The 27,500-nt window shown below is 43.6% G+C and overlaps 3 protein-coding genes and 1 pseudogene across 9 annotated transcripts in view; 1 reads left to right on the top strand and 3 right to left on the bottom strand.

Moving 5' to 3' along the window:
• Window positions 1-4,588, bottom strand: part of nup98 (nucleoporin 98 and 96 precursor) — a gene marked incomplete at its 3' end in the record, with an annotated part of 31,707 nt that extends 27,119 nt beyond the window's left edge. For 2 of the 4 annotated variants that reach the window (XM_079282836.1, XM_079282837.1), the window contains exons 1-8: window positions 4,453-4,588; window positions 3,400-3,509; window positions 2,194-2,289; window positions 1,793-1,978; window positions 1,381-1,574; window positions 707-814; window positions 366-549; window positions 114-280 (exon numbers count right to left, since the gene is read on the bottom strand). In XM_079282836.1, coding sequence (XP_079138962.1) covers window positions 114-280; window positions 366-549; window positions 707-814; window positions 1,381-1,574; window positions 1,793-1,978; window positions 2,194-2,289; window positions 3,400-3,478 — 1,014 coding nt within the window. In that variant the 5' untranslated portion in view covers window positions 3,479-3,509; window positions 4,453-4,588. The remainder of the gene's footprint in view (window positions 1-113; window positions 281-365; window positions 550-706; window positions 815-1,380; window positions 1,575-1,792; window positions 1,979-2,193; window positions 2,290-3,399; window positions 3,510-4,452) is intronic. The other 2 variants (XM_079282838.1, XM_079282839.1) reach the window with 1 other exon arrangement.
• A 627-nt stretch (window positions 4,589-5,215) lies between these two features.
• LOC306787947 (odorant receptor 131-2-like) lies at window positions 5,216-6,162 on the bottom strand (annotated as a pseudogene). Its single transcript has one exon. The product of its transcript is annotated as an odorant receptor 131-2-like (transcript).
• Window positions 6,163-11,398: 5,236 nt separating this feature from the next.
• Window positions 11,399-25,291, top strand: LOC306787645 (trafficking protein particle complex subunit 14-like; the record flags this gene model as incomplete). 3 transcript variants are annotated; one of them, XM_079282851.1, is made up of 13 exons in its annotated part: window positions 11,399-11,586; window positions 16,088-16,370; window positions 16,825-16,920; window positions 17,076-17,205; window positions 18,044-18,130; window positions 18,214-18,334; window positions 20,531-20,678; window positions 21,943-22,025; window positions 22,638-22,789; window positions 23,300-23,436; window positions 23,730-23,808; window positions 24,806-24,920; window positions 25,135-25,291. In XM_079282851.1, 13 exons carry the CDS (start codon window positions 11,399-11,401, stop codon window positions 25,289-25,291), a joined length of 1,776 nt encoding a protein of 591 aa, XP_079138977.1. The 3 variants fall into 3 exon arrangements, with proteins under 3 accessions (XP_079138977.1, XP_079138976.1, XP_079138975.1); XM_079282850.1 differs by having other exon boundaries at window positions 11,399-11,591; window positions 16,039-16,370; XM_079282849.1 differs by having other exon boundaries at window positions 11,399-11,591; window positions 16,036-16,370.
• A 1,394-nt stretch (window positions 25,292-26,685) lies between these two features.
• The window catches only part of LOC306787661 (histone H2A-like), an 879-nt gene continuing 64 nt past the window's right edge, over window positions 26,686-27,500 (bottom strand). The window contains exon 1 of the mRNA XM_079282869.1: window positions 26,686-27,500. This exon is cut by the window's right edge and continues 64 nt beyond it. Coding sequence (XP_079138995.1) covers window positions 27,119-27,500 — 382 coding nt within the window. The 3' untranslated portion in view covers window positions 26,686-27,118.

The following is a 27,500-nucleotide window of genomic DNA, read 5'->3' as shown; positions in this document are numbered from 1 at the left end:
CAGGCAGACAGACAGACAGACAGAGAGACAGACAGACAGACAGACAGACAGACAGACAGACAGACAGACAGACAGGCGTATATATCTATGTGCTGGAGACTGTTGGTCCTCACCATGCTGCTGGTGTTGGCCTGTCCCATGGTGTTGGTGTTTCCGAAGGAGAACCCGGTGCTCGGTGTGGTGGTGGTTTGACCGAAGGGCTTGAAGAGGCTGCTGGCCTGTGGGGGGGCCGGCTGACCGAACAGACCGCCGGCAGCCGCGCCGAAACCTCCGGCCGCCGCTGGAAGAGAAACAAAGATGGAGCCGATGACTCGCCGACGCGTTTAACGTTTTCTGACTTGATATTTGAAATGATGCCTACTTACGTGCGGCTCCGAAGGTGGTCTTGTTCTGTCCAAAGGAGAAGTTGGTGTTGGGGGCCGTGGCGCCGAACAACCCGGTGGCGGCGCCGGGCGTCGCCGTGACGGCGCCGAACAGTCCGCCGGTCGGCGCCGGCATCGGGTTGGTCGGGCCCTTCCTGCCCGCCTGGTAGTCCTCCAGCCTCAGCTCCTGCAGGGAGAGAACGATGGCAGGAGGGAAGTTTACACCTACAGCTGGATATTCTCAGTTTACCAGGTGTACCTGAATGCACCACGACGGTGGTGGAGATTCAGACAATCACAGCTGAGCTCTGTTTTCTTTGCCGTCTCCTCAAACACACACTCACCTCCAGGGATTTGTTCTCATACTCCTTCATGGCCGTGATGCACTGGTGTTTGGTGTTGATGCTGGTGGTCACACCAGCCTTCACCATGGTGTCACTTCCTGTCGGAGGCTGAAGGAACAAAAGAAGTGCGACGTGAGTAAAACGTACAAATGCGCGTTTTTGTCTCACTTTCATTATTTACAGGTTTCAGGGTGAAAAGGCTCGTTTTGAACATCACTTTCTGTTCATTTTAAGTTCAACACAAACTTACAGAACATTCTTCTGCTGAGCTCCCCAGAGGTCAACACACTAACAGGAAACGATACACGTTTAATGTTCAAACTGAAACTTTAGATTCAAAGAATCTAAATGTTTTCCTCCAAACTTTGTTTTCTGAGGAGTCTCAATTAGGTTTCCTCCATTTATTTTGGCAGTTGCATTGTGGGGGAATAGTACCCCAGCACATCAGGGCCAATGTAGGTTTAAAATATAAATATATATGAAATAAGGGGAAATATTCTGAGAGAAAGACTCTTAGAATCTTATGTCTTGAATTTGCAAGGAAAAACCAGAGTGAAAATCTTTTTATATTAAAAATCATTTAAACTCCTCAATCAGCCCTGGACAGCACAGGGGTGACCAACATGTTCCGGGTGCATCCGGACCCTGTTTGAATGACCTTTATAGAAACTCACGTTGAACTTGATGGTGGTCCCCGGCTGCTGCTGCTGCTGCTGCTGCTGCTGGGTGGCGGTGAACCCCGAGCCTCCGAACAGGGAGGCGACACTACCTCCACCGAACGGGTTGGAGGTGGTGTTGGTCGACCCAAACAGCCCACCGCTGCTGGTGCTGGTCCCAAAGCCTGGAGGACACGATGGGAGGGAGACTTCTTCAAACGTTCAGACGTTTCATAAGATAAACAAATCAAAAACGACAACGGGACTGAGCAGTGTGCAAAACAACGGGAGCATTGGACGTTTGGTTAGAAGGAACTTGTTCTGTATAGAAACACACGAGCATCTGATATCACATCTTTACTGGTCATCTCATGTCCCTACTGCACGACCTGAACCAGACCCTAAGTGGTGGCGTGTGGAGGGTTCTCACTTCCAAACGACGTGGGTTTGTTGGCCCCGAAAGCATTGCTCGGCTGGGAGAAGAGTCCGCCGCTGGCGCCCGTTCCGGTGTTGCCAAACAAGCTGGTGGAGGTGCCGGTCGCCGCACCGAAACCAAAGCCGGTGTTGGGGGCGGCAGCCGCCGGCTGGCTGAACGTACTGGACCCAAACAGACCACCTGCAGGAAAGAGACCAGGACCGATTGGTGTTCCATACAGCCGTCCTGTGTTTTAAGCAACTACTTGTTTCTTTAGTAAAGAGTAAGAAACGTGAAATGGTTCATGCCAATGTCTTTCAGCAGGTAAAACACTACGTCCCCAGACTCACTGAGTAACTGAACACCACAAACATCACTTTGCTTTTATTTGTTTCTTCAAACAAGAGCAGACGAACCAGGTTTATTCTGCGTAGGACCAAACAGTCCCCCGGTGTTGGCCGTGGCCCCGAACGCTGACGTCCCGAAGCCTCCCGTCGCCCCAAAACCTGCGTCTGTAGACGACACAGACGGATGATTTAAATCTTCAGTCACCAGGAATACCGAAACAGACCAGATCAGATATTAACCAACAGGTTTGGTCTGTCCTCTCCATGGAGAACCTGATGGTGCACGTGTGAACGCCACAATGTTTACAATCAGCATTAAATTCTGGTAAGATGTGTTTTTAAAGAGCTTCCCGGAGGAAGAAATCCAATTCTATTCATTAAGTGTAGCCCAAAATCACCAGTTCTCCTCAGAGGGCTTTACTATCTGTACACACAGGACATCCTCTGTGCTTTGACTAGGGTTGGGTGCCAAAAATCGGTGCCAATATGGCACCGGTTCCTATACGACCGGTATCTACCGGACCGAAACGCAACGCAGATTTCGGTGCTTCCTTTCGGTGCCTGAGCCGATTGAAATACTACCCTGATGACTCCGTCCTGGCAGCCTCGGTCCTCCGCTCCTCACTCATAGTATTATTACAACAAACCCCTCCATCATTCTGGCGAAGCTTCGGCCATGATTTTTTTTTTTTTTTTTAATAAAAAAAATCGGGAACGAGATCTGTCAAACGGCCGACAGGCTACTGACTTCCTCCATCGATAACCGGCTACTTAGCGCTGCCGCTCATAAGCACAACACGGGCACGCGGAGCTTCCTTCTTCTTCGAGGAGTACTGGCGGTTGGCAAACGATGAATTGGCACATTAGCGCCACCAACTAGTAAAATAAAATAAGTCAGTATTTTTGTATTTATTTATATTTATAGTATACTTTAAACACTTAATATATTGTTCAATTTTAAGAAAAAAGTATCGGTTCAGGCACCGGTATCGTTTTAAAAGTATCGTTTTAGCACCGGTATCGGAAAAAGCCAAACGATACCCAACCCTAGCTTTGACCCTCACATCAGAACAGGAAAAACTCCCCAAAACTCTTTAATACGGAGGAAATATAGGAAGAAACCTGAGAGCAAGAGAGGAGGGATCCCTCTAGGAGGATGAAGTGTGATAGATGTCACGTGTACAGAATGAACATAAGTTATTAATGAGAAGTCATTGGGCTCGGCCTGGTACTGCTGTAGGTTTGAATCCCAGAGAATAAATAAAAACAACTCACTTTGTTGTCCAAAGGTCGATGAGGTGCCGAACCCCCCCGTCCCTCCACCGAAGGGAGTACCGAATGACTTGTTGAACATCTTGCCCTGCTAGCAGGACCGCATAGGTCTTCTGTGTGGAGACAAACACTTTGAACAGCTGCATTCATAAAGCTACGTTTATATCCGCAGTAAATCAATTCACATTTAGAAAAACGGTCCTCTTTGGTCACATCAAATCAGATTATAAACACTTGTTAAATCTGAAAGATTGAATGTAATTTGGAGTTTCTTCAGACATTTAACCTTCGAATCCAAACAGTTCCTTGATTAAAAAAAAGAATCTCTTGATGACACAAACGGCGTCAGATTTCAGTGTGCTGCATTCATGAGTTTGTTGCATGTCAACTCCTTTGTATCCAGTTTACTTTAATCTACATTAATACATCACATTCTATAAGATCATCGTGTTTGTAGCGTCTCTGTCCTGTGAGAGCCTCGCATCTCTAAAGAGAAAGTGTTCAGCTTTGTGACGATGCATTTTACAGCTGATCAGAGAGGCTTTTTAAAGAGTTTATTTAGCTGAAGAACGAGGATTTTAGCAACACAAAGGAAACACTCGATGAGATGTAGTAAAAACAACAACATCTACCTCTGCGATGTAGTGGGGGAGAAGTATTAACTAGCAGTAGTTTCTACTTAAATGCAGTAACCTACCCAAGTAAAAGTACTTAGTTACATTCCACCACTGATGTAAACTTTTGGCACAACATTGTTTCAAACTAAGCTAGGAACCATTAGCATGATAAGCTAACACTGACTTAGCATAGCTAACACCATGTTAACTGGCGTTATATTAATGAACACACACATATATCAACTCTTCCAATGATTATATGTTTAACTCAGTATCAACATTCTACTACTGGACGGTCACCAGGTTGCGGACAGTTTGCTAGTTAGAAGTTACGTGCGTCAAGCTAACGTAAGCTAGCTAGCTAGCTAACTCCGTAAAACGTTAGCAAAACAAAAGGAAGACAAGAAGAAGAACCAACGTCAGTTCGACAAACATCTACCTGTAACAACGTTGCTGTGGATGTTCGGTTCTTCGTCGACCTTCCTCCCACGAAGATAAAGCAGAATACTGAACGATAAAAGCTTATTTAGCGAACCATCGGCATAGCCGCGCTAGCTTCGTCAACGAGGGAAAACTGACGGACAGTAACGTCACTACGCACTTTCATACGTCTTACGCCATGACGTCGACGTAATTCTTCTTCTGTGGTGTTTAACGGCAGCTTGCCTTCTATTCGTTGCATGACTGCCACCTCCTGGTCCAGTCAGTTCCTTTGTTGTCCCAGCTGCTAAACTTTCCCCATAAAGTATATTATTTAGCTCTCATCCCTAAACTTTGCATTTCCTCCCAAATGTAAGGGTTTTGAAGTCACAGAGACAAAAAGCGATATTGTTTGGAGTGCCGGGACGATGGTGTGTTTTGGATGCAGTGGGTGGTGTTGAGGTGGGGGGGCTGCCTGTGTAATCCATCCAGGCTCTTATCTCCTGCAAACACATTTTAGGACAAAGTTATTTTAAAAAGTGAAATGACGACAGCTCTGAACAAATACTTTTCAAATCATTGTGAATGACAGCTTTTGTTGGTTGTCAGAATGATCATTTTGACATGTTTCTGTGGGTGGATTTCAAGAAATGTTGACAAAACAGTTGATATTGATTCTAAACATGAATCATTTAAAATCATTTCAAACATGTATTTTGAATTAGTTTCTTATAAATGCTGACTTTAACAAACACATCGAGGTTAATTCATATCTGTGTATATTAGGGTGAGACTTGAGCCTTTGCTGTGACGACTGAGAGCTTCAGTCGACAACATACGTGGTACACGAGGGCGTACCTGATGGTCTCTGAGGCCATAGATGAGAGAACTCAGACACTTGGGGAGCATTATGACAAACACATAACAGACATTCCGGATGCGCGATCGTGATCCTCGTGACCAGTTTTGAGACGCCTACGAGGAAGAAGCTGTACATGAACGAGGAGAGACTGAGGCCCAGCTGCACCACATGCAGCAGCAGTGTGTTACGAGCCTTTCGGGCTGAAGCTTTGTCTGTGGAGGCTGACCTGGCTGCTATCATCACACCAATATAGGTGCAAGTGATCGCCCCACCAGCTGATACAAACAGAAAATAAATGTAGCCTTTATCATAAAGACCAGACATCGGCCCGAGAAGAATTAAATACGAACCACAAAAATCTGTCATCTGCAGGCTCTCCAGGTCTTCAAATGGAAAATCTAACAGGAGAATAACTCGTGAGAGGATATTTAGTGAACCAAAGCCCCAAACTGCAAAGATAGCCACTGCTGTGTTTCTCACGGTGATGATGGTAGTGTGCCTCAGTGGGTAGCACACAGCCACATATCTCTCCACAGACATCACCACCAGTGTGAAAGGGGAGATCTCTTTTGTGAGAATGGCGAGCATGACGAGAACCCCACATAACGGATACGTCAGTGTTATTCTACAAGCAGCCAGTAGGTACAGTAACTGACTCAGTGCCATCTGCATAGTGTCTGCACAAAGGAGGTTAAACAGAAGGATGTAACGGGAGGTCTCACCAAACACCAGTTTACTCCTCAAGGTGAACAACATGATCCCATTAATGAAGAGAAGCACACAGCATGGTAATGTAGTCAGAGTGGATAATCCCCGATACTCAAACCCAACACTGATGTTGGTCTGAGACTGAGTTGCATTCGACATTTCAGAGACATTTCATGTTGTTGTTACACAAAAGCAGAATAAACCTCTTCCTGTTTTGTAGAAAAATGAAAATCCAACATCATTTAACATCAGATGCCCATTGAGTCACATCATGCAAGTATGAAAGCAGAGCTGGTCTGCAGGGTTTACCTGCCCTCAAACGTTGTATATCAGCTTTGTCCTGCCCTAAACCACGTGACACCATCACATCTCATTAAGGTGAACAGCTGAATAATAGGTCATGAATATTTCTCCTGTTATTTCCCAACACCCATCTGGTCACGTCATCCTCAGTTTAAACGTATCTATGCTAAAGTAGGTCAACTTTAATTCGATAGTGCCTCTGAGAATCAGAGTTACAAGCAGAAAATGTGAACTTCAGTTAGAAATTTGATGTATTTTGACGTGACTTGACCAAATAAAAAAGACTTGCAACTTGACTTGTGACTTTCATTTGAGCCTTTGGACTTGAAAATAATTGATACTTTCCCCCAAACCCAAAGAGTAAAAAAGTACATAATTTAAAAACTGTGCAGGTATCATTACATTTCCTGAACCAACTAACATTAAAAGCAAGTCAACACTTCCTCAGATCCATTTAGTTTGAACCAATCCGACAGCAACAAATCCAGTTGCTGAAGAGAACCATGAAGAACTAACTACGTTACTGAGCGCCAGTTGGTGCCAGTTGGCTCTAACTCTTTACTAGACTGCATCTTAAGGCTCCAACTCTTTACTAGACTGCATCTTAAGGCTCCAACTCTTTACTAGACTGCATCTTAAGGCTCCAACTCTTTACTAGACTGCATCTTAAGGCTCCAACTCTTTACTAGACTGCATCTTAAGGCTCTAACTCTTTACTAGACTGTATCTTAAGGCTCTAACTCTCTACAATACTGCGTCTTAAGGCTCTAACTCTTTACCAGACTGCATCTTAAGGCTCTAACTCTTTACTAGACTGCATCTTAAGGCTCTAACTCTCTACAAGACTGCATCTTAAGGCTCTAACTCTTTACCAGACTGCATCTTAAGGCTCTAACTCTTTACTAGACTACATCTTAAGGCTCTATCTCTTTACTAGACTGCATCTTAAGGCTCTATCTCTTTACGAGACTGCATCTTAAGGCTCTAACTCTTTACTAGACTGCATCTTAAGGCTCTAACTCTCTACAAGACTGCATCTTAAGGCTCTAACTCTTTACCAGACTGCATCTTAAGGCTCTAACTCTTTACTAGACTACATCTTAAGGCTCTATCTCTTTACTAGACTGCATCTTAAGGCTCTAACTCTTTACTAGACTGCATCTTAAGGCTCTAACTCTTTACTAGACTGCATCTTAACGGTCTAACTCTTTACCAGACGGCATCTTAAGGCTCTAACTCTTTACCAGACGGCATCTTAAGGCTCTAACTCTTTACTAGACTGCATCTTAAGGCTCTAACTCTTTACTAGACTGCATCTTAAGGCTCTAACTCTCTACTAGACTGCATCTTAAGGCTCTAACTCTTTACTAGACTGCATCTTAAGGCTCTAACTCTCTACTAGACTGCATCTTAAAGCTCTAACTCTTTACTAGACCGCATCTTAAGGCTCTAACTCTTTACTAGACTGTATCTTAAGGCTCTAACTCTCTACTAGACTGCATCTTAAGGCTCTAAGTCTTTACTAGACTGCATCTTAAGGCTCTAACTCTCTACTAGACTACATCTTAAGGCTCTATCTCTTTACTAGACTGCATCTTAAGGCTCCAACTCTTTACTAGACTGCATCTTAAGGCTCTAACTCTTTACTAGACTGTATCTTAAGGCTCTAACTCTCTACAATACTGCGTCTTAAGGCTCTAACTCTTTACCAGACTGCATCTTAAGGCTCTAACTCTTTACTAGACTGCATCTTAAGGCTCTAACTCTCTACAAGACTGCATCTTAAGGCTCTAACTCTTTACCAGACTGCATCTTAAGGCTCTAACTCTTTACTAGACTACATCTTAAGGCTCTAACTCTTTACCAGACTGCATCTTAAGGCTCTAACTCTTTACTAGACTACATCTTAAGGCTCTATCTCTTTACTAGACTGCATCTTAAGGCTCTATCTCTTTACGAGACTGCATCTTAAGGCTCTAACTCTTTACTAGACTGCATCTTAAGGCTCTAACTCTTTACTAGACTGCATCTTAAGGGTCTAACTCTTTACCAGACGGCATCTTAAGGCTCTAACTCTTTACCAGACGGCATCTTAAGGCTCTAACTCTTTACTAGACTGCATCTTAAGGCTCTAACTCTCTACTAGACTGCATCTTAAGGCTCTAACTCTTTACTAGACTGCATCTTAAGGCTCTAACTCTCTACTAGACTGCATCTTAAAGCTCTAACTCTTTACTAGACCGCATCTTAAGGCTCTAACTCTTTACTAGACTGTATCTTAAGGCTCTAACTCTCTACTAGACTGCATCTTAAGGCTCTAAGTCTTTACTAGACTGCATCTTAAGGCTCTAACTCTCTACTAGACTACATCTTAAGGCTCTATCTCTTTACTAGACTGCATCTTAAGGCTCTATCTCTTTACTAGACTGCATCTTAAGGCTCTAACTCTTTACTAGACTGCATCTTAAGGCTCTATCTCTTTACTAGACTGCATCTTAAGGCTCTAACTCTCTACTAGACTACATCTTAAGGCTCTATCTCTTTACTAGACTGCATCTTAAGGCTCTAACTCTTTACTAGACTGCATCTTAAGGCTCTAACTCTCTACTAGACTGCATCTTAAGGCTCTAACTCTTTACTAGACTGCATCTTAAGGCTCTAACTCTCTACTAGACTGCATCTTAAAGCTCTAACTCTTTACTAGACCGCATCTTAAGGCTCTAACTCTTTACTAGACTGTATCTTAAGGCTCTAACTCTCTACTAGACTGCATCTTAAGGCTCTAAGTCTTTACTAGACTGCATCTTAAGGCTCTAACTCTCTACTAGACTACATCTTAAGGCTCTATCTCTTTACTAGACTGCATCTTAAGGCTCTATCTCTTTACTAGACTGCATCTTAAGGCTCTAACTCTCTACTAGACTACATCTTAAGGCTCTATCTCTTTACTAGACTGCATCTTAAGGCTCTAACTCTTTACTAGACTGCATCTTAAGGCTCTAACTCTCTACTAGACTACATCTTAAGGCTCTATCTCTTTACTAGACTGCATCTTAAGGCTCTATCTCTTTACTAGACTGCATCTTAAGGCTCTAACTCTTTACTAGACTGTATCTTAAGGCTCTAACTCTTTACTAGACTGCATCTTAAGGCTCTATCTCTTTACTAGACTGCATCTTAAGGCTCTAACTCTTTACTAGACTGTATCTTAAGGCTCTAACTCTTTACTAGACTGCATCTTAAGGCTCTAACTCTCTACTAGACTACATCTTAAGGCTCTATCTCTTTACTAGACTGCATCTTAAGGCTCTATCTCTTTACTAGACTGCATCTTAAGGCTCTAACTCTTTACTAGACTGTATCTTAAGGCTCTAACTCTTTACTAGACTGCATCTTAAGGCTCTATCTCTGTACTGGACTGCATCTTCAGGCTCTATCTCTTTACTACCAACAGAATCCAGATGGAACGTCTTCAGAAAACCTGCGTTAACTTATGTTTTACTGTGACCAGCATGAATAAATGAAAGATGTTGTAAAAGCGAGCTAGACGACCTGCTCACAAAAGCTGCTGGACCAGTGAAATCATTTGTGTCTAAACGGACTGAGCAGAATTTTTTCTTTCTTCATTTAACAGCCAAAAATAACTACTTTATTATAGACAAGTTCACATCGTTCGTACCGTTAATGCAGTTAAAGCAGTTAAAAGCATACATATTTACATACTACTTAAAGAAATACAATTTGAGGCAGAGATAATTGACCTAACATACTTTATTTATTAATTAGATAATTTTAGTTAAAAATATCTCCTTGTATCGCTTTATTAAGGAAAGACATTATTTGACACATTTTCATTGGGCCCCCCACAGTTTTCTTGTGCTCCTTGATTTCCATCTTACTAGCACATGTGCTCCTTGGACACAAAGTTAGTGTTAAGCCCATCCAGTGACAGATAATAACAAGGCTAATAGAGTCATAACCACAATCACTCTCATATATCCGATTGTTTACACGGTCAAATTTCATGTATGTGATGCATGATGGTTTTACGTCACGTGCATAGTGTCACAGACAGTAACGTCACAATGATTACGACCTACATTGACACCTGCCCTATTAACTGCAATACATATGTACATATTTTGTACATATATTGTACATAATCATCGAGTCCGTCGATATGGATCCAGTATTTATTTATTTGCACTATTTGAATCGTTTACAACTTATAGAACACTTGACTTGTACGTAGATGTTTTATTTCTGATTTGATTGTTGGGGGTGAGTACGTTTTATATATATTCATATCATATTTATGTAAACACCTATTGCTTCACAAGATATTATAACTTTAGAAAACTATAGGTGTCTTCTTAGTCTGAAGTTTGGCTGCTAAATTGAGCAATATGGTGAGAAGTGGCACCTCTAAGTCTGAGGCCATGGTACTCTGGAAAACGGTGGATTGTGCCATTCGGGTTGGGAGTTAGAGTTCAGGTATCTTGGTTAAATGGAGCATGAGATTGAGGGGCGGTTTAATGCAGGCGTTGTACTGGACCATCGGCGTAAAGAGGAAGCCGAGCATGAAGGTAAAACTCTGGATTTAGCTTTAGTTTTAAGTTCCAACCCTCACTTATTGCACTTTGGTTTTATATTTTTGATTATCAAAACAGCATCAACTTACCAGCATCGACTTACCAGCATCGACTTACCAGCATCAACTTACCAGCATCAATCTACCAGCATCAACCTACCAGCATCAACCTACCAGCATCGACCTATGCTGGTAGGTATAACTTACCAACCTGTGTTTGTACCTATTTACTGTATGACATTTCATATTTTAACTATTCTAATATCACCTCTTTTGTAATTGTTTTGTTAATAAAGAAGTAAAGTAATTCTGTAATATACTACCTTGTCTCCACTACAATAATATGGCCACTAAGAGGCGCAAAAGGTCTATTTTATTCCATCCCTGCAGACAATGTCGGTGCTTTTACTTTGAAAGTGGAAACAGGAAGTGTGTGTGTTTTCCATTGTCTCCGCGCGCTGACTCCGGTCCTTGCTCGCGCAGCCTCCTCCCGTCGTCGCCATGGTGCAGATGATGGAGTCGCAGTGCGAGTACTTCATGTATTTCCCGGCGGTGCCCATCACCGACCTGTCGGACCCGGCCCGCTACCGCACGCTGCCCCGCAGGAGTCACCTCTACCTGGGAGAGACGGTCCGCTTCCTCCTGGTGCTGCGCTGCAGGGACGCGGGGGCGACTCCGACCGAGACCGGGCCCGGTAAGGGGGGGGGCATCCAACCAGCTCTGGATGGGAGGAGGGGAGAAAGAAGCCTTATTATAAATATTATATAAAGGTTTCTTCATGTGCAGGGGAATTGAAGGCAAGACCTTCAGTTGGAGAATGTGTCTGCAGATTCATGGAGATTCTGTTTGTTGTACCAGAGTCAAAGTACAACACAACCCAATGTTATTGTCAGGCTTAATATTATTCTATGTAACCTATGAAGTGTAACACAGATTTGGATTTATTTGTTCAAATAAACACGATACAAGAGGAAATCTGATAAAATGTCACTCCAATCTTAAAATCCTTGAACAATGTGTTTTACAATTTAAAAAATGCAGTTTGAACCAGCAGAGAAAATATTGTTTTTTTAATGAAAATTATGTTTTTCATCTGAAATGAATGAAGAAAAATGGACCATGTGTCGTAAAATGATGGTGAAGTGTTCATACTGCTGATCCCCTCATGGCATAATAACCTATTGGACCAAATCAATGCTACACATCGAATGAATACCGTATTTGACCAAAGAAGGGTGGAAGTTCAAATGAGTACTGAAGCAAACTGGAGCTAAATCACGAGAGAACGTTGCACCTAATGAGGGCTAAAGCACCAGAGAATACTGGACTATACCAAGGATAGAACCCCACAGAATATTGGACCAAACTAGAACTAAAACACTAATAATCTGGACCAAACCAGGACTAAAACTGTGTTCAACATTGGACCAAACCAGGACTAAAACTGTGTTCAACATTGGACCAAACCAGGACTAACACTGTGTTCAACATTGGACTAAACCAGGACTAAAACTGTGTTCAACATTGGACCAAACCAGGACTAACACTGTGTTCAACATTGGACCAAACCAGGACTAACACTGTGTTCAACATTGGACCAAACCAGGACTAACACTGTGTTCAACATTGGACTAAACCAGGACTAAAACTGTGTTCAACATTGGACTAAACCAGGACTAAAACTGTGTTAAACATTGGACCAAACCAGGACTAAAACTGTGTTAAACATTGGACTAAACCAGGACTAAAACTGTGTTCAACATTGGACCAAACCAGGACTAACACTGTGTTAAACATTGGACCAAACCAGGACTAACACTGTGTTCAACATTGGACCAAACCAGGACTAAAACTGTGTTAAACATTGGACCAAACCAGGACTAAAACTGTGTTCAACATTGGACCAAACCAGGACTAACACTGTGTTAAACATTGGACCAAACCAGGACTAACACTGTGTTAAACATTGGACCAAACCAGGACTAAAACTGTGTTCAACATTGGACCAAACCAGGACTAACACTGTGTTCAACATTGGACCAAACCAGGACTAACACTGTGTTCAACATTGGACCAAACCAGGACTAAAACTGTGTTCAACATTGGACCAAACCAGGACTAAAACTGTGTTCAACATTGGACCAAACCAGGACTAACACTGTGTTAAACATTGGACCAAACCAGGACTAACACTGTGTTAAACATTGGACCAAACCAGGACTAAAACTGTGTTCAACATTGGACCAAACCAGGACTAACACTGTGTTCAACATTGGACCAAACCAGGACTAAAACTGTGTTCAACATTGGACCAAACCAGGACTAACACTGTGTTCAACATTGGACCAAACCAGGACTAAAACTGTGTTCAACATTGGACCAAACCAGGACTAACACTGTGTTCAACATTGGACCAAACCAGGACTAAAACTGTGTTCAACATTGGACCAACCCAGGACTAAAACTGTGTTCAACATTGGACCAAACCAGGACTAACACTGTGTTCAACATTGGACTAAACCAGGACTAAAACTGTGTTCAGCATTGGACCAAACCAGGACTAACACTGTGTTCAACATTGGACTAAACCAGGACTAACACTGTGTTAAACATTGGCCCAAACCAGGACTAACACTGTGTTCAACATTGGACCAAACCAGGACTAAAACTGTGTTAAACATTGGACCAAACCAGGACTAAAACTGTGTTCAACATTGGACCAAACCAGGACTAACACTGTGTTAAACATTGGATCAAACCAGGACTAACACTGTGTTAAACATTGGACCAAACCAGGACTAAAACTGTGTTCAACATTGGACCAAACCAGGACTAACACTGTGTTCAACATTGGACCAAACCAGGACTAACACTGTGTTCAACATTGGACCAAACCAGGACTAAAACTGTGTTCAACATTGGACCAAACCAGGACTAAAACTGTGTTCAACATTGGACCAAACCAGGACTAACACTGTGTTAAACATTGGACCAAACCAGGACTAACACTGTGTTAAACATTGGACTAAACCAGGACTAATACTGTGTTCAACATTGGACTAAACCAGGACTAAAACTGTGTTCAACATTGGACCAAACCAGGACTAACACTGTGTTAAACATTGGACTAAACCAGGACTAATACTGTGTTCAACATTGGACTAAACCAGGACTAACACTGTGTTAAACATTGGACCAATCCAGGACTAAAACTGTGTTCAACATTGGACCAAACCAGGACTAACACTGTGTTCAACATTGGACCAAACCAGGACTAAAACTGTGTTCAACATTGGACCAAACCAGGACTAACACTGTGTTCAACATTGGACCAAACCAGGACTAAAACTGTGTTCAACATTGGACCAAACCAGGACTAACACTGTGTTCAACATTGGACCAAACCAGGACTAAAACTGTGTTCAACATTGGACCAAACCAGGACTAACACTGTGTTCAACATTGGACCAAACCAGGACTAAAACTGTGTTCAACATTGGACCAAACCAGGACTAACACTGTGTTCAACATTGGACCAAACCAGGACTAAAACTGTGTTCAACATTGGACCAAACCAGGACTAACACTGTGTTCAACATTGGACCAAACCAGGACTAAAACTGTGTTCAACATTGGACCAAACCAGGACTAACACTGTGTTCAACATTGGACCAAACCAGGACTAACACTGTGTTCAACATTGGACCAAACCAGGACTAAAACTGTGTTCAACATTGGACCAAACCAGGACTAACACTGTGTTCAACATTGGACCAAACCAGGACTAACACTGTGTTCAACATTGGACCAAACCAGGACTAAAACTGTGTTCAACATTGGACCAAACCAGGACTAACACTGTGTTAAACATTGGACCAAACCAGGACTAACACTGTGTTCAACATTGGACCAAACCAGGACTAACACTGTGTTCAACATTGGACCAAATCAGGACTAAAACTGTGTTCAACATTGGACCAAACCAGGACTAAAACTGTGTTCAACATTGGACCAAACCAGGACTAACACTGTGTTCAACATTGGACCAAACCAGGACTAAAACTGTGTTCAACATTGGACCAAACCAGGACTAAAACTGTGTTCAACATTGGACCAAACCAGGACTAACACTGTGTTAAACATTGGACCAAACCAGGACTAACACTGTGTTAAACATTGGACTAAACCAGGACTAATACTGTGTTCAACATTGGACTAAACCAGGACTAAAACTGTGTTCAACATTGGACCAAACCAGGACTAACACTGTGTTAAACATTGGACTAAACCAGGACTAATACTGTGTTCAACATTGGACTAAACCAGGACTAACACTGTGTTAAACATTGGACCAAACCAGGACTAACACTGTGTTCAACATTGGACCAAACCAGGACTAACACTGTGTTCAACATTGGACCAAACCAGGACTAAAACTGTGTTCAACATTGGACCAAACCAGGACTAACACTGTGTTCAACATTGGACCAAACCAGGACTAACACTGTGTTAAACATTGGACCAAACCAGGACTAAAACTGTGTTCAACATTGGACCAAACCAGGACTAACACTGTGTTCAACATTGGACCAAACCAGGACTAACACTGTGTTCAACATTGGACCAAACCAGGACTAACACTGTGTTCAACATTGGACCAAACCAGGACTAACACTGTGTTCAACATTGGACCAAACCAGGACTAAAACTGTGTTCAACATTGGACCAAACCAGGACTAACACTGTGTTCAACATTGGACCAAACCAGGACTAACACTGTGTTAAACATTGGACCAAACCAGGACTAAAACTGTGTTCAACATTGGACCAAACCAGGACTAACACTGTGTTCAACATTGGACCAAACCAGGACTAACACTGTGTTCAACATTGGACCAAACCAGGACTAACACTGTGTTCAACATTGGACCAAACCAGGACTAACACTGTGTTCAACATTGGACCAAACCAGGACTAAAACTGTGTTCAACATTGGACCAAACCAGGACTAACACTGTGTTCAACATTGGACCAAACCAGGACTAAGCAGAGAACTAATTAGGGGTCAAGGTTTATGGAGCGACTGGAGCCAATGAAGGTTCTCACAAGCATTGTATTATGTACACGTGATTTTCCAGCAGTGGGCGTTGATGGCACCGCGGCCGGTTTTGGGACGGAGTCGGCCAGCAGCCGGGCGTGGAGGGAGCTGGCCGGCTCTCTGTGCGCCGTGGCCAGCGTGAGTCCGGGTGAAAGCAGCCGCCATCGAGGCCATCATCAGCATGACTACCAGAGCAGCGGGGACGAGGCCAACGAGGACGGCGAGGACGACTACATCGCGGCGGCGGAGGCGGCCATCGCGGCGCTCGGCAGCCGCGTGGACTCCCGGTGCCGGAGCTTCAGGGACTGCAAGCCGCTGCTCATACACAACTCATCGGGGACGGCGGCGAGGGAGTTCCGCAGGGCACCTGTTCAGGTACAGCAGCATTACTGTAGGTAGGAGGGCAGCAAGTCCATCAACTAGTTAGTTGTTAAGAGCTTGGATGTGAGCACGGCAGACTTATTATTTCAACATATACCAAATAGATTTCTATGAAGTTTGGCACATTCATGCTCCCCACAGGATGAATCAATAACATGGTGATCCCTTTACAATTCATCCAGCGCCACCATCAGGTCAAAGTACGACCAAAAACCTACAACACAAATGACGTTCCCAATCATCCTCGTCTGTACTTTGTTTAGTGCTAATTGACCCTGAGCTAAGCCCCGCCCCCCTCGCTTACAGAATGACTTTCTGATTGTTGATGTCGACCTGCATATAGTATTGAGTCGCCAACTTCACTTCGTTGTATCGTATCAGACATCAACGCAGCTCTTCTGTGTTCATTGATCATGCTGCTGTGTAATCAGTGTGTCTGTGCCTTCAGTCTCCTCTGGACGAGCCGGTGGTTTTGACGGATGAAGTGATCTTCCCCCTCACCGTCTCTCTGGACAAACTCCCCGTCAGCACCCTGAAAGTCAAGGTCAGGAGCAACTACATCTCATTCAGGGCGTTTGGAAAAGTGTGAACGTGATCCAGAAAACTGGTCTCGGGTCCACCACAAAACGGGGATCCAAGGCTTCGTGTCATTTTTCCAGCAAGACTCAATAAAGTGTTTTTTCTTCTGTGTGTGTTCAGGTGATGGTGACAGTGTGGAAGAAGGAGGCAGAGAAAGCAGAGGTGCAGGAGCTCGGCTACCTGAGCGTCCTGCAGCAACGAGAGCCCACACACACCTTCAGACACGACCTGAACACCTTCAAAGCTCAGGGTACAACACACACCCGGTGGCTGACAGGCCTCTACCAGAGGCACTCCTCCTCAGTCCAAATATGGTCACTTCCTGTTCACTGGTTATAAAAACACCAAGATGGCGACGGCCACAGTGACAAATTCGAGGCTTCAAAACATCAGCCCACAAACTAAAGACGACTCCGTCCTCTTCTTATAGACAGTCTGCATGGATTAGTAGTGTTTGTCTGTCATCCAAACATTATAATGATTGTAAAACATGGAAGCATCTAACCTTGATCATACGATAGTCATGCGTACTTTAAGGGTTCTCTCAACCACTCGTAAGATGTTGTGTTACCTAGAAGAAGACCAAACAGTAAAACGTTGGCGTATCAAAGGTCACTGACAAAAAAGAGGAAATTTGTCCTGAAATGTTTCGTTTAAAGCACAACAAAGAAAAAGGAAAAACAACAAATACATCCTAAATATCTGACATCACGTGCTAAAAGATGGAACGAAACCTCTGAATTGGTGTAAAACACTGAAGGAATATTGATAGAAAAACTAAATATCAACTATTTTGCTCATCAAATAATCGTTTTAGTCATTTTTCAAACACAGATGGTGAAAAACAATTCCAGATCTTCTCTGGTTGCAGCTTAGAGGATGAGAGGATCTGCTGCTGTTCTTCATCACGTTTGATTGTAAACGGAATATTTTGGGGGTTTTGGACTGTTGGTTGCACAAAACTAGGTATTTGAAGACCTTGAAACTCATTTTTCTTTTACATTTCAGACACTGAATGATGATACTGTAAATGATGGTTGGTCAGTTATTCTGCATTTGAACAATCGTCTGGTTGCTCCCGTCCACAGTGAGCACCACTCTGACCGTCCTGCCGCCGCCCACCGTCCGCTGGAAGCAGATGACCGTCTCTGGGAGGCACCTCGCCATCCTCAAAGGTCCGGAGATTATTCCTCGCCGACTCACAGTTATGAACGGATTAAAAGCGGTGAACTATGTTTTATCCTTCTCCTCCTCTCAGTGTTGAACGAGTCTTCTCAGGAGGAGGTGTGTGTTCGGGATGTTCGTATTTTACCGAACCTCAACGCCTCCTACCTTCCCATGATGCCAGACGGCTCCGTGCTGCTGGTGGACAACGTGAGGTACGTACACACGCATCAGACGTCCACGTATGACCTGTTGCATGATGTCACGTCTGACCTGTTGCATGATGTCACGTCTGACCTGTTGCATGATGTCACGTCTGACCTGTTGCATGATGTCACGTCTGACCTGTTGCATGATGTCAGGTCTGACCTGTTGCATGATGTCACGTCTGACCTGTTGCATGATGTCACGTCTGACCTGTTGCATGATGTCACGTATGACCTGTTGCATGATGTCACGTCTGACCTGTTGTATGATGTCACGTCTGACCTGTTGCATGATGTCACGTATGACCTGTTGCATGATGTCACGTATGACCTGTTGCATGATGTCACGTCTGACCTGTTGCATGATGTCACGTATGACCTGTTGCATGATGTCACGTCTGACCTGTTGTATGATGTCACGTCTGACCTGTTGCATGATGTCACGTATGACCTGTTGCATGATGTCACGTATGACCTGTTGCATGATGTCACGTCTGACCTGTTGCATGATGTCACGTATGACCTGTTGCATGATGTCACGTCTGACCTGTTGCATGATGTCAGGTCTGACCTGTTGCATGATGTCAGGTCTGACCTGTTGCATGATGTCACGTCTGACCTGTTGCATGATGTCACGTCTGACCTGTTGCATGATGTCACGTCTGACCTGTTGCATGATGTCAGGTCTGACCTGTTGCATGATGTCACGTATGACCTGTTGCATGATGTCACGTATGACCTGTTGCATGATGTCACGTCTGACCTGTTGCATGATGTCACGTATGACCTGTTGCATGATGTCACGTATGACCTGTTGCATGATGTCACGTATGACCTGTTGCATGATGTCACGTCTGACCTGTTGCATGATGTCACGTCTGACCTGTTGCATGATGTCACGTATGACCTGTTGCATGATGTCACGTCTGACCTGTTGCATGATGTCACGTATGACCTGTTGCATGATGTCACGTCTGACCTGTTGCATGATGTCACGTATGACCTGTTGCATGATGTCACGTATGACCTGTTGCATGATGTCACGTATGACCTGTTGCATGATGTCACGTATGACCTGTTGCATGATGTCACGTCTGACCTGTTGCATGATGTCACGTCTGACCTGTTGCATGATGTCACGTATGACCTGTTGCATGATGTCACGTCTGACCTGTTGCATGATGTCACGTATGACCTGTTGCATGATGTCACGTCTGACCTGTTGCATGATGTCACGTATGACCTGTTGCATGATGTCACGTATGACCTGTTGCATGATGTCACGTATGACCTGTTGCATGATGTCACGTCTGACCTGTTGCATGATGTCACGTATGACCTGTTGCATGATGTCACGTATGACCTGTTGCATGATGTCACGTCTGACCTGTTGCATGATGTCACGTCTGACCTGTTGCATGATGTCACGGCTGACCTGTTGCATGATGTCACGTATGACCTGTTGCATGATGTCACGTCTGACCTGTTGCATGATGTCACGTCTGACCTGTTGCATGATGTCACGGCTGACCTGTTGCATGATGTCACGTCTGACCTGTTGCATGATATCACGGCTGACCTGTTGCATGATGTCACGTATGACCTGTTGCATGATGTCACGTCTGACCTGTTGCATGATGTCACGTATGATCTGTTGCATGATGTCACGTATGACTGGTGGAGAGGGACGTGACCGCTATGATTCCACCTCCTTTATGTGTGTTTATATCTGTGTGACCTGTTCATTTGATAACAATGACATCATCAAGACGTTCCATCACATGATATGTTGTGTTGTTACATTACATCATGCTGTCATGATGTTCCACAGCATGCCTTCGTTAAGCTGCCTTACTTGATGTGAGTTTCCTCACTTTCTGTCCATCACCTTTTGTTACATTATGTTCTGTCACCTTTGTTTCATGTTTGCTGTCACATTATATCTGCTATCTTCTGTTCCGTGATCTTCCCTTCGTTACATTACGTTGTATTGTTCTGGGTTCCTAATATAACGTAACACCATAGACTGTTCTGTTATCTTTTGTTTCATTATGTTCCGTCACGTTATATTGTGTTACGTTATCTTCTATTACTTTATGTTACATTACCATCTCTTACGTCACATTTCATTTAAAACTCACCGTCTGCAGAGTGTGATGGTTTTGACCTGATGAAGCTCAAACTGCTTCCTCTCCTGCTCTGCAGCCACCAGTCAGGTGAGGTTGGCATGGCGTCTTTCTGCAGGGTGGACAGCCTGGCCTCCCGCCTTCCCAGCATGCTCAGCGCTTTGGAGGAGCACGACTTCCTGTTCCAGTTGCATCTCAACGACATGCCGGAAGACGACTCCAACGAGGTTTGAACATGTTTGTGTGACTGTTTTAAAGGTACTTTAGGTTGTTTCTAGAATGTGATCTATTATGTTTCAGTTGCATTTTGTTTTCATGATAACTTTTGAAATATTTGGTGTTTTCTGTTGTTGGACTAATATCTCGGCCGGGTGTCCTGGTTAAACAAAGGTTGAATATGGTTACAAATCCATGAATCAAATATTGTGACACTAAAAAGAACTCTGCTGCTTTTCTTTATATTTCAGGAAATATTTGACTGCGGTTTGCAGAAGCTACAGAAGTATTTTACACTTAATGTGTTACTTCTCTAGTGTGTTTTGAAAGAACATGAACAAACAGTATTTGAGCGTAAGTGTCTGAGCCTGCGGGCCCATCCCATTTCTGATTTTTACCCCGACCCATTGTTTTCAACTTGCCCCTCAGAAGAGAGTTACAAGGGTTGAAATCTTCCTCTCAGAAGTGGGACAACCCTTCAAGGGTTCAAGACCCCGATACGTCGTCAGTGGTCGTTTATGGCATTAACGCGACACAATAGCGGCGCTCTTTTGGCGAGCAGACCGGCGCTCATGCCCTGCCAGAGGAGCGGTAACAAGTTCAGTTAAATATTAGGCGTCCCATGCCGTAAACTGGGGGAACTGTTAATGTGGGACTGTGGTGCACAAATCAGCGTTCGAACAACGTTGTAACGTTAGCTAGCTAATGACAACGGCATACTAGCTGTTTGTTTGCTTGTTGTAAGTCTATAATACATTGAATTGACATGAAGCTAATGATAATTACTTACTTTCTGTGCCTTTAAAAACCTCTTCCTGAGAGTCTCTGTAGCTCTACCATTTCGCCCCAGAACGCGAGCATTAAAACGTGGCGGGATTAGCACGCTAACGTTAGCTAGCTAACTAGCCAGCTGCTAAATGAGACGAATCAAACAATTTAGTGCACATTGAAATGGCCAGATAATCAGCCATCAGCCTTCACAGATTATGTCTGACTTAAAACAGTGGATGCAGTTTTGAGCTTTTTTAACCATGAAATGTCGATAACGAAAGCGATTGATTATGAGAAAGTAAACTGAATGGACTGATTGTGTGTTTTGGTTGATATTAAATGTTTCAGACTCGACTGCAGCGATTTATCATTAAACATGAATGAACTTATACATGAACTCCCCTTGTGGTCAAAGTGATTCCTTTATCTCATCACTGTGTGTGTGTGTGTGTGTGTGTGTGTGTGTGTGTGTGTGTGTGTGTGTGTGTGTTGTTTTATGTTCAGGGGCTGGAGGTTCCCCTGGTCGCTGTGGTGCAGTGGTCAACTACCAAGATGCCTTTCACCAACTGTATCTACACCCACTACAGGTAAGGACGTATTTTGTGATTAAATCCACTTTTAAAAGTCCGTCCCACTCACATGAAATATACGTATGTGTCTATATTATAGTTAAAGGAACAGTGTGTAACATTTAGGGGATATAGTGGCAGAAATGGGATATAATTCTGGAGTATAATCACCAGAAAATAAGAATTGTTTTCGTTCCCGTTAATGACCCGTTTGTATCTAAAAACAAAACCTTTCATAGAAGTCTATAGAAAATGACTCTACTTCTCTCTTGATTTATTCCCTCAGTAAACATTGTAAACATGAGTTTATGTCTCAATCTCTAGTTTCAAGTCTTCTTCAATACAGCATGATGTTCATTTAGTACATTATGGTCCATTTAGAGTCACACAGACCATAAAGCAGGGGATGCTTTAGGGCGGGGCTACACAGTGATTGACAGGTGTCTACGTCACTCCTCCTCAGTCCTAATATGGTCACTTCCTATTCACTGGTTCCTAAAAAACAACATGGCGACGGATAAAACAGAACTTGAGGCTTCAAAACACCCTCAAACCAATGAGAGACGTCACCTTAACTACGTCCACTTCTTATCTACGCTCCTTCAGATCTTCTGTCTCTTCCTCCCTCAGGTTGCCCAGCATCCGTCTGGACGAGCCTCGCTTCGTCATGACGGCCAGCTGCCCGAGCAGCGTGAGGGTGAAGGAACACTTCAAGGTTAAATACGTTCTGCTCAACAACCTGCAGGACTTCCTGGCTGTCCGGCTCGTCTGGACCCCAGAGGGTCAGTGAGACCGAGGGTCTCAAAGGGGACATTTTATAAACAAGCTATATAAGAAATACACACATTTGAGTTCAAATCATGTGTCTTGCTATCGGTCATGTTAAGAGAAGACTGTACATGCAGGAACATCTGGTCAATTATGAGCTTTCTATAAAACGTCTTCTTTCAGACGAGTGGAAACATTTTGTTTCTGCTGAATGGACCAGATGTTGCCATTCCATGTGATGGACAGTTGCATGTCAGTGAGCTCTTTGTTTGTTTGGTGACGTTAACTTTACACAGAAACGTAATACATTTCATGTGTTGGTGCTTGTGGCTCGTTGATTTAATGTTAAGCATGTCAATTGTTAATTTGATGATTCTTTTGTGATCTTTGAACTTTTCAAACGCTTTCATACTCAACTAATTATTTTACTGCTTCCTGAACTACGCTTTTGACCTAAGATCATCCACTAAATGTCATCGATCGTCTACCTGTGTGTGTGTGTGTGTGTGCGTGTGTGTGTGCAGGTCGAGGTCAGGTTGACGATGTGTCTCTGGCCGCTGTGGTCTGTCACTCTCCTCTCAGCAACCTCGGTCACTGTCGGAAAGGCAGCACTCTGTCCTTCAGCGTGGCGTTCCAGATCCTCAAACCAGGACTCTACGAGGTGGGTCCACTCTGAAAGAAAGTCAGACCGGTCCCCAATATAGAGGCGAGGCCCCGCCCCTTCCTTTCTTTTGGACCACCAAGCCTCTAGTTCGGCATTTTAGCCGTCGCCATCTTGTTGTTTTGTAACCAGTTAACAGGAAGTGACCACATCTGGACTGAGGAGGAGTGACGTAGAGCAGATATGGTCACTTCCTGTTCACTGGTTGCAAAAATAGCCAAGATGGCGACGGCCAGCTTCCACATGGCTTTGGTGGAGTAGAGAAAGCCAACACAAGTCTTCTCTCTTTGCAGCTGAGTCAGCACATGAAGTTAAAGCTCCAGTTCACGGCCTCGGTCTCCAACCCTCCGCCTGACGCTCGGCCGCTGTCACGTAAGAAGAAGACATCCTGTTTACGTTTCTTCATTTTCAATGTGAAAGGAGGTAAAAAGAGTTGACAGATACATCAGAAATGGTGGAAAAAAAGATATTAGTAAAGAGACCGGACGAAACTGTAAACAATAACATTGTGACCTTATTTGTACGCAGATGACATTGTGTTGTGTTGATGGAGCAGCTACAATGTTAGCATAGCCTAGCAGCAGCTACAATGTTAGCATAGCAGCAGCTACAATGTTAGCATAGCCTAGCAGCAGCTACAATGTTAGCATAGCATAGCAGCAGCTACAATGTTAGCATAGCCTAGCAGCAGCTACAATGTTAGCATAGCCTAGCAGCAGCTACAATGTTAGCATAGCATAGCAGCAGCTACAATGTTAGCATAGCCTAGCAGCTACAATCCAGACTCCATTCAGAAAACAAGCATTTTAAAAGTTATTTGCGTGTTGTCTTGTGGAGAGAATTAACAAAACATGAATTCAGACTTTTTACAAATCAGCATCAGTTTATTACGATTAAATCACAGCTAAATGTGTTTGTTTTGGGTTCATATACAACTGTAGTAAAGCAGCCAACGTGTGCATTGATTGACACCGTGAATCCTCTGGATGATGAACTCATGCTGGATATTCTGGGACTTCAACATGTTCAAAGCAGCATTAGCCTTATTTCTGAGGAACCATTGTTGGTGTCTCTATGGAGGCAAAAAGCAGGAAGCAGGTTACAGGTTCTTTATTATTCACCTCTAACTGGTTTCATGGTTCCCATCTGATTTAATAAACTAATGAAATAATACTGTAATAATTACAGATACACAAACAAACCTTGAGGTAACTAGACGCCTGTTCATTTGTTCAAACCCTCTGAATTTGATATTTAAGTATTTCCAAAGATTCCAGATCTTCTTCTTGGAGTGTAACCATCACGTAGCTTCCTTCTGATGGTGGAAGATGTCGTGGTTTCTGTGTTGAACGTTGTCGTGTCCTCACAGGTAAAAACAGCCCGTCCAGCCCGGCGTTTCGAGACCTGCTGGACCGACACCAGGCCAGTCTGGGTCGGTCCCAGTCCTTCTCCCACCAGCAGCCGTCTCGCTCCCATATCATGAGGTACCACTGAAATTATTATTATTATGAAAATCTGACAACAATGAGGCTTTTTACAGCTCCTGGCTGTGATGAACGGTGTAGTTTTCGCGATTGTTTGAATAAAACATGCATTTCCATCCCATCTGTGGGTTTTTGGCTTCAGAGGGTTAAAGTTCTGTACTCGAGTAAATGTACTTCGTATCAGTCAGTGTGTGCGTGTGTGTGTGTGTGTCAGGACGGGCAGTGCTATGGAGCGGCGGGCCATCACCCCCCCTGTCGGCTCTCCGGTGGGTCGGCCGCTCTACCTGCCACCGCAGGACAAGTCGCTGCTGTCGCTGGACAAGATCGCCAAGAGGGAGTGTAAAGTCCTGGTGGTGGACCCCGCCAGCTAAGGGGAAAGGACGCAAGGAGGGAAGGACAAGGAAGCAGTGAGGAGTCAGGAGAGGCCTTCAAACATCTTCATCTTTAAGTTTCCCTTCAACAGAACCTGCTGCCTCATGTTTCTGTTGAAACATTTTGATTTAAACAGGAAGAAGAAGATCAAAATAAAACTGTCCTTTATGAAGACAGAGACTGAACAAACATTAATGTATTATCATGTTTCTGTTTTATTTAAAGGGAGACGCTACAGGAACACATGCATATCAGTCTGTTAATAATATATAATATAATCAGGATCAACAGGTTTCATGGTTACTGATCATTAGCTAATGTTAGCATGCTAACACGCTAAGCTAAGAAGGTAACCATTATATCTGCTAAACATCTGTTAGCATGTTAACACGCTATGCTAAGAAGGTGACATTATATCTGCTAAACATCTATTAGCATGTTAACACGCTATGCTAAGAAGGTGACATATCTGCTAAACATCTGTTAGCATGTTAACATGCTATGCTAAGAAGGTGACATTATATCTGCTAAACCTCTGTTAGCATGTTAAGCTAAGAAGGGTGAACATTATTTCTGCAAATCATCTGTTAGCATGCTAGCATAAAGCAGTGCTGTGTCTCAGTACAGCCTCACTGAGCTGATTTGTATTTTAATTTTGCGACCAAAATCGATAGTTTTTTACAATCTATTCTCTCTGTTTCCTTGGTAACCTCGAGGGTGTGTTAATACCTGGAACAGTCATTCCCATCCCATAAAGTTCTTATGCAACGGGAACGTATAAATATGAATAGGACAGACCTGGGCGAATGCTTTTAGTTGATTTAGAGCCCCTTGTGGACACAATAAGTATTACAACATGTTTCCATTTGCCACAGCTTTGCTTTGTTTCATAATTTGTTTACAGGAAAGATGATCCTGACAAAACGTTCCCGTTCTTAAATCACCTCATTGACCTCTCAGAGCTTCCGTAGAATACCGAGCAAAACAAAAACCATCAACGTATTGTAACATTGTTTGTTTACTGTAACATTTATACTTTAATGAAACATTCACTCACAACTGTACAACAGTCGTGCGATTCATTCACACTGAACATAAGTTGTATGTAAATATATATAAATACACAGTGTACACTGTTTCTACCAGTCTTTAAAATTGATGTACTCCTTTTGACGTTGTTGCGCCCTCTAACCCCTTATTAAACAACTCGTGCAGGCTGAGGAACAGTGTGAAGGCACCGTGACCGTCCACCAAAATGTCCCATTAAAACCACAATGTTTGATCCAGGAGACAACCTCTGGTTCTGAAGAGTCTTAACGCTGCATTCTCTCTACTGACCATCAGGGGGCGACTCCTCTGGTCTATGAGGAAATCCCTCTAGCCTTTAACTTCAGAGGAAATTATGTGATTCGTCTTTTTTTCTTTTTCAAAGAATACAACATTGACATGTAAACAAAGTGATATTTAAAGAGCTATGTAGTGAATTTTCCAAAAATATGTTTGGTAGTTATAAGAATTGATGTAGGTATAAAAGTGCAACTTTATTTTACAGCAAATGTGAATGCAGTTTATGGTGCTAATAAAAGTAAACTATTGTTCTTTCTGCACAGAATAGTCTGAACTATTAATGAATCGTGCAGCTTAGGAAAGGTTTTTGTACACAGTTTTTTATTAAGACTAACTGATCACATTAATAGCTGAAGATACATTTAATCAGATAAGTAGCGTAAGTGACAATAAATAAGTAAATAAGAATCAATCTCTGTAGTTCCTTGTGAGTGGCTCTTAAAAGAGCCTTTGTGTTGTTAGTCAGCCGGTTAGGGGGTCTACTTCTTGGCGGCCTTCTCGGTCTTCTTGGGCAGCAGCACCGCCTGGATGTTGGGCAGCACGCCGCCCTGAGCGATGGTCACTCCGCCCAGCAGCTTGTTGAGCTCCTCGTCGTTGCGGACGGCCAGCTGCAGGTGACGGGGGATGATCCTGGTCTTCTTGTTGTCGCGGGCAGCGTTCCCAGCCAGCTCCAGGATCTCAGCGGTCAGGTACTCCAGCACCGCCGCCAGGTACACCGGAGCTCCGGCACCGACACGGTGAGCGTAGTTACCCTTCCTCAAGTGTCTGTGGACACGGCCGACGGGGAACTGAAGGCCGGCACGGGAGGACCTGGTCTTGGCCTTCGCTCTGGCCTTGCCTCCGGTCTTTCCTCGTCCAGAC

Source organism: Melanostigma gelatinosum (genome assembly GCF_949748355.1).
Source record: "Melanostigma gelatinosum genome assembly, chromosome: 14".
Lineage (NCBI taxonomy): Eukaryota > Metazoa > Chordata > Actinopteri > Perciformes > Zoarcidae > Melanostigma > Melanostigma gelatinosum.
Note: the sequence above shows the minus strand (reverse complement) of the source record. Positions and strands in the feature narration are given on the sequence as shown.